We start from the raw sequence: 13,157 nt of genomic DNA on the forward strand, positions 1-13,157 counted from the left end.
ACCACATGTTCCACACTGCTGGGGCAATTTGGTCAGAGGTCAGGAATGTGGGTATGCCATCATGGGATGCGGGAAATCATTTACAGAATGCATAAAAGTCACTTCACAGCACTCTGCCTTAAGGCTGAATCGGCATGGTACGATCTCTCCGCTACACAACATGATGCACCAAGGCTTTCCTCATCTTCCTTCTAAATTATACGTGGGAGTACACAATTTAGGCATAAGTATAAATCTCCCCAGCCTCGTATATATAAAATTTGTGAACATGGGGCAACAATCCATCTTAATTCGAATTAGTTTCTAAAGCATTTCTAAGTCTTGACCTTTTGCAAGCTAATGATTTGAGAGACCCCCCCCACACACCCAACTTGTGTGAGGGAGGAAACTTTCAGATGAAGCTTTTCTCTACTGTGAGAAAAAGCAGCTGCTTCTGTCCCCACCGGCAGATTCCTTAGGCAGATTATGAAGACAGCAGAGTTCACTTCCCTATGCCTCCAACTTGTGTTTTCCTCTGATGTTTCGGATACTAAAGACCGGGAGGGCTGGTGATGAGTGACTGCGAGGTGAATCAGACTAATTTTCAAGCAAAAAAGTCTTAAGGAGAATGGAAAGATTCAAAGCTCCCTGGGCAATGGAAGCGACCCAACTCCAGACTCTGCCATCTTCGTGATGATAAACTGGCACTTGACAAGTGACCACAGGCCTGATTCCTACGTTTTTAAAACATGGATATGGGGATGCCTGGCTGGCTCAGTCGGTTAAGCGTCTGCCTTCGGCCCAGGTCATGGTCCCAGGGTCCTGGGATCGAGTCCCACATCAGGGAGCCTGCTTCTCCCTCTGCCTGCTGCTCCTCCCTGCTTGTGTGTGCTCTCTCTCTCTCTCTGGCAAGTAAATAAAATCTTAAAAAAAAAAAAAATAAAACATGGATGTGTTCCACATTATACCAGAGAAGGCATCTCCCCTGTGAAACATCTTACACCAAATGGGTGTGCCAGAATGCAATTCACTTCTGACACTAACTGCCTGGAGTGAGGGCAGATCCCCCAGCTGAAGGGATCTGTCACCCCAAGACTGCCTCCACTTCCAGATGACAGTCTCAAGTCCCAGGCCACCACACTTCTGACTGATCAGCAATAAGTTCATGAACAACCCCCTCAGGTTCAAAAATTTACTAGGACGACTCACAGAATTCAGGAAAAAAACTTTACTTATGTTTGCTGGTTTATTATAAAGGATACAACTCAGGAACAGCCAAATGGAAGAGGTGTATAGGCAAGGTGTGGTGCAGGAGGGTGCAGAACTTTCGTGGCCTCTTAGGACCCACCACCCTTCCAACACACTAATGTGTTCCCCAACCCAGAAGCTCTCCAAATACTGTCATTTAGGGGTTTTTAGAGAAGTTTTAATATGTAGACATGCTTGATTAAATCAATCATTGAGATTAAACTCAATCTCTAGGCCCCCCTCTTTCCCAGAAGGTAGGCTCAAAGTTCCCACCTTCTCATTCTTTGGTCATTTCAGTGACCAGCCCATTCTAACACTATCTAAAGGCCTCACCCTAAGTCACCTCCACCAGCACAAATCCAGGTGTGAGAAAGAAGGCTTTTCATGAATAACAAAAGACAGCAAATTCCAAGGGTTTTAGGGAGTTCTGTGCCAGGACTGAGGACAAAAACAAAATTTATCTCTTATTATACCACAAAGTTAAAAGCAAGAAGAGGATGAAGGCAAGTAAAACTGAAATTAAAAACAGTTTTTACAACTCAAGGAAGAATATATACATATACATAATATATGTTACCTATATGCAAAACATATATACATAGCATCCTAGTAATAGAAAATGTCTGTCAACTGGGTAAAAATTAGTAGCAAGTAGTTTACTTCACCTTATTTCCTCAGATGCAAACATTTTTTTTTTTAAAGATTTTATTTATTTATTTGACACAGAGAGAGAGCACACAAGCGGGCAGAGCATCAGGCAGAGGGAAAGGGAGAAGCAGACTCCCCGCTGAGCAGGGAGTCCGATGGCGGACTCGATCCTAGGACCCTGGGATCATGACCTGAGCTGAAGACAGACATTTAACTGACTGAGCCACCCAGGCGCCCCGACATACAAACATTTAAAGCCACTTAGTAAAGGACACAATCCAAGGTGGTATTTACACTGTCAATACAAGATGTGCTGTGGGGCGCCTGGGGTGGATCAGTTGTTAAGCGTCTGCCTTTGGCTCAGGTCATGATCCCAGGGTCCTGGGATCAAGCCCCACATCAGGCTCCCTGCTCAGCAGCGGGAAGCCTGCTTCTCCCTCTCCCACTCCCCCTGCTGTGTTCCCTCTCTTGCTGTGTCTCTGTCAAATAAATAAATAAAATCTTTAAAAAAAAAAAAAGATGTGCTGTAAAAAGATGAATTCCTGCAGTAATGTCTTTTATAGATCACCTCACAATTCAGATTGGAGTCTAGAGAAGACTCAACATGTAGAGCACTTAAGAGGGACAGGTAACTTGCTATGTACATTTCCACTGCGCTAGCCAAGATTTCCCACTTTAAGAACATGCATTTGTAACAGAAACCCTACAACAGCATTCCCTCACGCTGGATCTATCACTATATTACTTCCCTGTAAGAGACAGTAAGATATTTCTCTTTTCTCAAAATGAGATGCCAGCCTTCCACACCACTCCCACATTAAAGTGTGCCTTTAACATAACTCTGTTGAGTTTGATACTTTAATCCTTACTAGATTTTAGCTGGGTCTAGATGTAATGGTCTCAGACACTCAGGGAAATAGACCAGTCAACCACCAAGACTCCACACCAGTCTTGAAATGTGATTCCCCAGACCAGCTACATTAGCATCACCCAGAAACCTGTTAGAAATGCATATTATCCGCTCACTGGCCGTGCGTCCCAGCCAGCAAATCGTCCCAGCCGCGCCTTGGGCCAAGGTTTCAACAGACCTCACCAAAATGCCATCTCAAATGGAACATGCCATGGAAACCATGATGTTCACGTTTCACAAGTTTGCTGGGGATAAAGGCTACTTAACAAAGGAGGACCTGAGAGTACTCATGGAAAAGGAGTTCCCTGGATTTTTGGAAAATCAAAAAGACCCTCTGGCCGTGGACAAAATAATGAAGGACCTGGACCAGTGCCAAGACGGCAAAGTGGGCTTCCAGAGCTTCTTCTCGCTAATTGCTGGGCTCACCATCGCATGCAATGACTATTTTGTAATACACATGAAGCAGAAGGTAAAGAAGTAGGCAACATGAGCAACACTCCCGCCGGCCCAATGAGAGTTCTCCCGAAGGATCTCTAGGAATCTGTCCCACAGCTTCCCCCTGTATAAAGGATTCCATGAGCAGATTGGGACCCTCAGAAAATGTACAAATAAAATCCAACCCCTATTTGAGAAGCAGAGAAAGAAAAGTCAGATAAGCTTTTGATTTTTATATTGCTTGCACCCTTACCCTCAATAAACAAATTCCTTCTTCAAAAAAAAAAAAAGAAATGCATATTATCAAGCCCTATCCTAGACTTACTGAATAAGAAACTCTGTGGGTGGGCCCGGCAATTAACAAGATGACCAGGCAATTATGATGCATGCTCACATTCTAGAAGGATTCAGACACTGCTGAACTGTTCTCTTTTTTTTTTTTTAATTCTGTTGCTCTTGTTTTCAGCATATAAGATTCTTAAAGAACTCAGATTTTTTGGTCCCACAGAATAGGAAGTCAGATAACAAGAAAATTTCCTCCAATCAAATGGCTTCTTCTAAACCACAAGATTTATTCCTGAGCCTTTTAAAGATCTTTTTTTAAAACATGTTTCAGTTACCCATTATCGATATTCTATACCAATGAGCTTTGAATCATTTTATATTTTACTGAATATAGAAAAATAGGGAAGTATACACTTGGGAGCCAGTCTGCCTTAGCCACTTAACAGCAGTGTGACCTTGGGCAAGCTACTTAATCTCTCTATGTGTCAGTTTCCTCATCTATACACTGTAGATAATAGTAATGTCTCTCGTATATGGTTGTTATGGGATTAACTGTTTACATATACAATGCATTTAGAACAGCGCCTGCACACAATCACCATGTTAAATGCTTACTATTACTATCATAACTACAGTAGCTCAGGGACCTAGATAACAGAGAGGGAAAGCCACCCTAGGAAGTGTTAGGACAACTGATCGATACTAAAGCCAGCTGTGGATCTCCCCTGGAACTGCAGGAAAGATCAGATACAAAGAGCAAGGAACTACTCTACAACTGCAGGTACAATTTTCCATACAAGGGAGGTAATACGTAGTAGCCTAGAACCAGAAAGTAAATGACTCATGATCAAAGGTAACTGGCCACCAATATCATACTGATCGAAAGACTAAATGAAGATTCAAGAAAAAGAGGTAACAGATTAAAGTACAAATCGATCCACTGGCACTAGCCAGGATCAAGGTTTCCATAAGGTTCCATGTTAATGAGTAAGCTAGAAAATCTTCATTTCTAGAGTGACTACCTGGTTAATCATTCATTTATGCCCTCAAATCAGGGAAGCTCAAGAAAGATCATTAAATCACCACCACTCAAGAGACAATTTATCCTAAGGCAACTGGAGAATTTTCCTATAGCATTTAGTTGGCTGCACCCCAGTATCCACTTCCCTCTTCCTCCTTCCTGTTATATTCCAAATTTTCTAGCCAAGCTGTTCAGATGAGACTGACCCCTCCCTACCTTACCCCACAACCCCCCCCTCACTCCAGAGCGTGTCAGGATTAGCTGATGTCAATCAGCATATCCTCTTCTCTGATTCTACTTGGAGAGAGATTGTGAGGGACGCCTCTGGCCCAAGGCAGGATCAATCAGGCCAGTGAGACTGCTCTGAGGGCCATGGTAGAAGTACTGGGGCAGCAGGGGTGCTCTTTTCTCCTGGATATCCTTACAGACATATCTGGGACCTGGGGCAGCTATCTTGGAACTACAAGGCCACAAAATGTAGAGAAAGAAACTGGGCCCTGGTCACACTATTTAAGCCCAGGAGTAAGTCTTGCTTAAAGGCCAAATTTGTCTTCAATGTGACCAATACATTCTCTTTATCATTTAAACCACTTTAGGTTAGGGTGCCTGGGTGGCTCAGTTGGTTAAACCACTTTAGGTTAGGTTTCCTTTTGCTTACAATCAAGAGAACTCTGAATGATACATGCATCATAATCAGATGACACCGTAAAGGTAACAAGAAAAGTCAGCTATATGAACAATTAACAGTAAACTTACCCGGCTAACACAGCTACAATTTATGGGTGATAATCAAAGACATTAAGAAAAAAAAAATCATTAACCCACTTTCCTCATTTGGAAACCATTTGATTTGAAATCTCAAAGTATAGATGCAAGACCTTAAATAGACTCCACTTTGGTCTCTGGTTTACATATATTCAGTATTGCTGAGTTTTCATCATGATGGAACCCTTTCTGGATTTTCAGGGCAATTTCAGGGCAAGAACTACCCACCCCAACTAGGGCGAGGGTGAAAGCGTGTTCTAAGCATTCAACAGCAACAAGAGAGTGAGAAATCACAAAGGAAGGATGTGTTTATGCTAATTTTAATGAGTCAATAGCAAACTGACCTGTGATAGCATTAAACATGCCCTTACCAGATTAAGCTATTGCTTTTTTACATCTAAAACCCTTGCATGTGATACTAACTACCCCTGGTCACCCAAAGTAAGTACTCTACTACTGTAACAAGTCAGATCAACTAAGATATCACAGGAACTAAGCACACAGGCTAATGTGTATATTTTTCTGTATATAGTCCAGTAGGCTGCATTATTTTGAAACGTAAGATGAGTCAAAGAATTCTTACAAACCTAGAGCAGCTCCAAAAATCACTCAATCATTTTGGCCTTAGGATGGACGGCTCTCCAAATATGGACCTGGCTATCTCATGCAACGGTCAGCTTGCCCTCCTGGCACACATTGATGGAGAGGGGAGCTGACCTTCTTGTAGGGGAAGACAGGGTGGGTGATTTTAAAAGGAGCCCTAAGGGCTGCTGGGCCTCTGTAGCGGGGCAGGAGGAGACGCACCTGCCAGAGCCTTGATGCGGGAGCGCTCGAAGAGCCTCGCAGAGCTGTTCTCATTGTCCCAGTCATCCACGTCCCAGCGGTTGTTGACATCGCTGTACTGCTGCTGGATCTCAATGTTGTCATAGTCTGTGGCTACTGTGGTCGTCATCCTGAACTGTCTCAGCTGCTCCTCCACATCAGCTCCTTCTTAGAGTCCTGTGACAGAGGGAAAGAAGACCCGATTTAGATGTCTAGAGCACGCCGTGTTCCTAAGAAACCTGCTGGGTTAGAGGTGAGTAGAAGATGAGACAACTCCTGCAAGTCAAGAACAGACTTCCGGGGTCAATCGAAGATGATTTTGAACATCAGTACTGCCTCAGAACAGGTGTATGACGTGGGCCAGGGTACTTAACATCTCTGAGCCTCAGCTTCCCCAACCATTAGAAAGCAAAGATAGTCTCCATGTTGTGGGAAGGACTGAATGAAATGACAGACACCCAATCCAGGGTGGGTTTCTTCCCTCTTTGTAAAGTTTAAGCTTTGCAATTTTAAAGTTTTATGGGAGCTGGATGAATACCTACTTGGGGCTTCTGAATGAACTCATTTATTTCTACTCTGTACCACCATAAACTATAACCTTTTAGCTTCTCCTAGAAATTCATAAAATGTTATATAAGAGAACAGGTTGTTTCACCTAAATATCTCATTTTCCTATTAGAAAAGAGATGCCTAAGATCAAATGAGTTAGTAAATGTAAGTCACCAAGGACAGTTCCAGTACACAGTAGAGGCTTCATAAGGAACGACTGCAATTATTTAAATTGCTATTATTTACAAATCCTATGACCAAGACCCAGTTCTCAGGGACCAACCCAGGGCACAGTATTTTACAGGAACAAATAAGAAACAAGAACCTAGGCCTCAACTTTTGGTCCACTTCTATCTTCACTTTATCAAAATGCCCTCAGAGAATTATGAGAATACATTTAGCTTTAAATATAGCTTCTTCCCTCTTCAGTACAGCTATGATGCATCCCCTGAACCGGAATGTACTGAGGACTTACTCTGTGCTCAGTACTGTTTCAGATGCTAGGGATAACAGTAAACAAGAGAAGGACTCAGCTCCAGGGAAGCTGAGGAGGAGGAGCCGGACAAAAAGCACACAAGAAAAGGCAAAATAGTTGAAAGAAAATAAAAAAGCGGAGGCAATAGAGCTGTGATCGACCACACTGTATTATAAACCTCAAAGCTGCTAAGAGACTAGATCTTACTGTTCACACCACCAAAAAAAAAAAAAAAAGAAAGAAATGCTAATTACGTGATGTGACAGACCCGTTAGCTAATGCTACAGTAGTGATCGTATTGCAACACAGAAATATATCAAATCAACATGTTGATTTCCTTAAACTTACACAACATTATACATCAAATATATCTCAATTTAAGAAAGAGAGAGAGAGAGATTGAGACTGTTTCATATTTCAGATCTAGTGGTCAGGGAAGGCCTCTCTGAGTCAGTATTTAAAGTGAGATCTCAATGTCAAAAAGGAACAGGTCACGCCCAGATCAAGAGAAATAGCATTTCCAGGCAAAGGAAAGCCTTTATGTTGAGAAGCAGGATAGCCTGTTGGAGGAATGAAGAAGTCAATGACCCATATAATCACCCACCATGGCTCAAACACAAGCATTTGGGTAGGAGTAAAATCCTGGATACCAATCATGTAGACATAATCAATCCCAGCAATATAGACTTATCAGTAGATTAATTTTAACACCTACATTAGCAATGTATATACCAGATTTCATAAAAACACACAAAAAAATGAGAGAAACCTAAACCAATAAGTATGTTATATTGATCTTAGTGTTTGTCACTTTTAACACCAAGTCATAACCCCCTTCAAAAAAAGAAAAGTCGATCGTGTCATGTACCATTTGACCTTGGAGGTGGTTAATTTTCATAACTATGTCAATACCAAAGACTTACATAAAATTCAGCCTTGGAGGATGCCATCTCTACAGGGAAAAAAAAAAAAAGAATGTGAAGGTGCTTATGAATTCCAAATTTCTCAAAGTAGAGAAAGTGCAATTTAAACCCAACCCAAGGTGAAATCTGAACACTACATACCTCTCGGGATCCGTGTTGGCTATTTGGTGCCACCTGCTGACCAATGAGAACAAGCCACCCTAGGATCTCCAAGGCAGCCGCCAACTGGGGCTCCAACTCCCTCCACACCTGACTCCTAAGGGAGCCCAACCCTCACCATTTCCCCCATGTGTCCCTCTTCCTACCACTGACTTATCCCCAGATCAGTGACTGCTTCCCACAGATTTCTCAACAAGCAAGTGCTAATCCTTTCCCTAACCCTTAAATAAGTCGTTCAAACCACCTAAGCATATTTTGTCCTAAAAATTCTTTAATGGTGTTTGTTCTGTAACAACACCATTCTTCCTTAAAGAGGAAAGTGGGAAGCAAAAGTCTGTGTACAAAAGAAATATCAATGCTATCAGTTATTCTTTTTATTCAGTTGTTTCACTTGAGTGTCTAAGAACTTGGATATCAGGATCATTTTTCTTCAAAATGCTCCATCTGTCCTAAGATAATATCCTTATCAAACAGCTGATTTTTTATAATGGGATCTTTTTTGTTCCCCCAGGGCAATGTCAAAGCAAAACATCCCAACCCCCACCAGGGCCACAGTGAAAGTGTGCTTCTAGGTATTCAATAGCAACAATGGAGTAACCTAAGGGTAAAGGAAAAGTCAGAGTCAAGGAAAGAAATGAATGAGTGTGCCCAGAGCATGGGGATTCCAAAAAGCCCAGCACACTATAAACACCATTACCCCCAATCTACTTCAACAAGCGCCAGCTGAGAGGGAAGTTTATATCTCACATGGAGGTGTCTCCAGTAGGTTATCTACAGAGGGCTAGATTTTCCCAAGGTGCTATCAGCCATGTGTCCTCCACAGCCAGTAAGGTAATCTGTGCTTCTTAAATGGCTGAGGGGAGATTAGGAGGAGAGAAGAGTGGAGAGCCGGCCATCTTAGAACTCTGCCTGGTGGGTCTGCCATTTGGAAAGCATGAGAGGACTATATAAGGTTGGCATGAAACAAGACAATCTCCTCTCCCAGAGAACGGCTCTCATTGCCCCAACGGGCTCAGTGAGGGCCCAGATTCTGACTGACTTGATCACCATGGCAGGAAGTCATTAAATAATCCCTGAATGAATAAAAATCAATAATATCCTGGGTGCTATATGAATAATACCCGTGTTTTTGTGTCTAGGTTTTGGGAAGATGGTTAAAAACGCATACCTACCTTCCCTGCCCTAAGTCTGTGTGTGTGTGTGTGTGTGTGTGTGCGCGCGTAAAAACAAGGAATATGTAAGTCCAAGACCCGTCCACCAAATACTCTTCTCTAACCCTACATCCTATAAACTGGAATTTTCCAAAAGATACAAAAAAATTCCAAATGCTCATCATTTTATACTTCGATAAGAAGACAGTAATTTTATTTCTTCAACTGGCAGACCAAAACAGAAACAGATCAGGAAATGATTACCCTAGACCCAGAAGGCAAATAGGTTCCGCCAGCTCTTGTCATAACCACCAAGAAAAAAGCCAGAACATTACCATTCCAAGTTTCAGTAGTGTTCTATTAGGTCACCTCTTTTTTGACTAAAATTCCATATATCAATACCTGGCAAAGTCCAGAGGGAAAATATCTTATCTGCTTACTTCCCAAGATGCCAAATCTGTTTTCCATGTGACACAGGTATTAGACAAATGCACAGGTTTTTTTATTCTTTATCGTTATCTCCAAGTTTCCTTCCACTGCCCTCTTCTGTTTCTGTATAAAATCTCCCTGGGTGATGTTACCCACCCCCAATCTTTGGCTCCTCCCCTATGCTGATAGCTGCTGCCTGGACAGCTAAGTGCAGGGGTCCTAAGGATCATCAGGGTCCGTGTCTAAAAATAAACCCATAATTTCTCCCTCCAGACGCCATCTCCTTTCCATCACTCCCTCACTGAATGGCACTCTCCTTTCTCCCAGTTACCTCAGCTAGACACCTTGTAGTCTTCCCTCATCTCTCCCTCTCCTTCCATCTTCAGCCCCCAAGGCTGCTTGTACCTCCTGACGATCAGGAGTTAGCTCAAGCACAGTTTTTTCTTTTTTTTTTTTAAAGATTTTATTTGAGAGAGAGAGAGAATGAGAAAGAGAGCACAAGAGGGGGGAGGGTCAGAGGGAGAAGCAGACTCACTGCTGAGCAGGGAGTCCGACGAAGGACTCGATCCAGGGACACCAGGATCATGACCTGAGCCGCTTAACCAACAGAGCCACCCAGGCACCCCGAAACAGTTTTTTCTTTTTCCAGCAACTCACCTCCAATTTTCATTGCCACCAGAGGGACCTTTCCCTGACATTGCCACCAGAGGGACCTTTCCCAAATGTAAGTCCAATCATTTCATTCCTGTGACTAAAACCCACTGAGGCCCAAGCCTTCAGAAAAATGCCCAGAAACCTTTGAAGCAAAAGGGCTTCATGAGGGGATTCTGACCAACTCTCCAGTGTGGTCTCAATATTCCTGTCCTAAGCTCTTGTAGCTCCTGAAGGAAAAAAGTCAGGCTCTTGATTTACCTCCAAACAACCGGGAAACAGCTTTTTCCTCTACCCACAAATCCTAGCTTAGGTATCACCTTACTGTAACTACCTCTTATCAGTTACCACCACTACCTCCTGGTCTGAATTAAGACAACCTTAGAGAATCCTGAATATGTCCTCCCCCTCCCAGACCTTATACACCACTGACCTATCTCTTAGCATTATAAGACTGTTTCATAAGTACTAAACTTCTATTTACTTATTGTCACTAGGCCATAGGCTCTCGAGGTCATGTTCCCATCATACTGTTCTTATATCTTCTCAACTCCTAGTGGGGTGCTCAGAAACATTAAATGCTTCCTGATTATTTATTTATGCCTGGCTGGGTGGGTGGGTGGGAGACTGGTAGGTAGAGGTCAGAAAGGTGAGGGCACGGGGACAATGTCAATTCAAGCTGCCACTCTGGTACTAACTCCATCAGGCACAAAGGCCAAAACACACGCTCATTGGAGCTACACAGATCTCCTGGGCGCCCTGCTTTCAAGGAAGTCACAATTTTAGACTAGTCACAATTTTAAACGTGAACATAGATTTAATAAGGTACTTCTCCATGTACATATTAACACTTAGGTTTCCCTTTTTAATTTAGTTTTAACCCATCAAAAGAATTTACTTTTTGTCTGAACTATTCAGATTTCAGAAAGTAAAAAAATGAGAAGAAAATGGGATTTTCACTGGCACTAAATACACACACACACACCCCCCACACACAAACACACACCTCCTTAATACCCAATTTTAAGTAAAGGCTCTAATAAATTAAATTAAAATGAAAAAGGTAACTAACATTTGCCAATCCTTTTTGAGGAAGAAAACCATATGCTAACTATTTTGGCAGAAGCCACAGACCCAAATGTTCTGCAAACACTAAAAACCCTCTCACTTTACTCATAAAAGACTTGAAAAAGCATACACTGGACTGCTGGTGTGCTATCTCTAAAAAAAAAAAAAATTCTGCTCAGGGACTCTGAAGGGATCAAGCTGTGGGGTCTGACAATTTCCAGGAACAGACCCAGGAGAGACCTGCCTCAATCCTCTCAACTATTCTGTCTCCAAAAAGTAAGACTTGAGTCACACCGTATTTGCAATGTGCCCACTGAGGCATTCTGCAGCATGAATAAAATGGCCAACGAAGAGGAATATCTGCAAGAAACCACAGGGATGGATAAACCCAGCTAACCTGTTGTTATTCAGGTTCACAGAGCTAGTTTCACAATAAGGCCCAAGATTCCATCTTAAATATTCAGAGTTCTCTACTCACAAAACCAAGACATAAATGATAAGTTCTAGTGTGACAACTAACAAAGTCATGCACCCAGTCTTTTATAAAAGTATCATTCACTTTTTTATTTTTAAGTAAGCTCTATGACCTAAATGGGGCTTGAACTCATGATCCTGAGATCAACCAAGAGTCACATGCTCTACTGACTGAGCCAGCCAGGCACCCCAGTATCACTCACTTTTTAAAATTACCAGTTGACTTGCAGCTTTACAGAAACACATGAACTATACAAAAAGCATGACACAGCTGTCCAAACTAGCCAAAATTCATAGAATTAGACCATTCTGAGAGGAAGTATGCTCAGAGACCTGTTTAATAATTAACCGTTGTTAACAAAGGTGGTCCTCAAATACTCTGTGCTAACTTTTGTCTGTTTATCAATGACAGAATAGGTTAAAATCTCCCACTCTGAGTGTGGATTTATCAAATTTTCCTTATAATTCCCTGGATACATACAAATTATAACTATTTTATCTTCTCGGTGGGCTGTTAACATTGAAATAGCCTATTTTCTCCCTATTCACACATTAACTCGTTTATTGATAATAACATATGCCTGGTATATTTTTTTCCATTCTACTATTTCGCCTTCTATTTTGTTATAGGTTTTAGTTATGTCTTTTATTTTTTAAATCTAATCCAAGTTTTTCTGTCATTTTGTGGGCAAACATAATCCATTTACATTGATTAGGATTAGGGCCATATTTGATGTTTTAACCAACTTGCTTTCTATCTTAATTAATGAAATAGGTAAACTGGGGCCAAAGAATTAAACAACTGGATCATGTCACACAGCTATGAGCCCAATATCTATAGTATCTTTGTCACCTCTGAATCCTGAGCCACAAGAACTCAATCTAATCTTTAAAATACAGAAAGCTGATAAGTCTAACAATCAAAGAAAATGCTAATTGCATTTAAAATAGTTTAATTTTCATGCTGGCTTACTTTATGTGGGTATAGTGGCTTTACTTGCTTTTTCATACATTCCTTCCCAGAAACCCTTTGAGGTAGGTAATATTATTAGCCCTACTTTATTAATTAATATATTTTTTAAAGTAATGTCTACACTCAACCTCACCAGACACCAAATCTGCGAGCACCCTGATCTTAGACCTTCCAGGCTCCACAACCATGAGA

The 13,157-nt window shown here is 41.8% G+C and overlaps 2 protein-coding genes across 4 annotated transcripts in view; one reads left to right on the forward strand and one right to left on the reverse strand.

Annotated features, from left to right (window-relative positions):
* The window catches only part of SPTBN1 (spectrin beta, non-erythrocytic 1), a 192,669-nt gene that overhangs the window by 134,851 nt on the left and 44,661 nt on the right, over positions 1 to 13,157 (reverse strand). For 2 of the 3 annotated variants that reach the window (XM_027622166.2, XM_027622167.2), the window contains exon 2: positions 6,096 to 6,290. In XM_027622166.2, the coding sequence (XP_027477967.1) occupies positions 6,096 to 6,243 (148 nt within the window). In that variant the 5' untranslated portion in view covers positions 6,244 to 6,290. Of the gene's footprint in view, positions 1 to 6,095; positions 6,291 to 13,157 lie in introns of those variants that run through there. The other variant, XM_027622169.2, reaches the window with a different exon arrangement.
* LOC113937618 (protein S100-A10-like) lies at positions 2,879 to 3,495 on the forward strand. Its single transcript, XM_035728898.1, has one exon. It carries the CDS (start codon positions 2,883 to 2,885, stop codon positions 3,264 to 3,266), a length of 384 nt encoding a protein of 127 aa, XP_035584791.1. The 5' UTR covers positions 2,879 to 2,882; the 3' UTR covers positions 3,267 to 3,495.

This window comes from Zalophus californianus, chromosome 8, assembly GCF_009762305.2.
Source record: "Zalophus californianus isolate mZalCal1 chromosome 8, mZalCal1.pri.v2, whole genome shotgun sequence".
NCBI lineage: Eukaryota > Metazoa > Chordata > Mammalia > Carnivora > Otariidae > Zalophus > Zalophus californianus.

What these genes read in the sequence shown, in the direction of transcription:
- LOC113937618 (XM_035728898.1), top strand. Translation starts at nt 2,883, where the DNA reads ATGCATATTATCCGCTCACTGGCCGTGCGTCCCAGCCAGCAAATCGTC.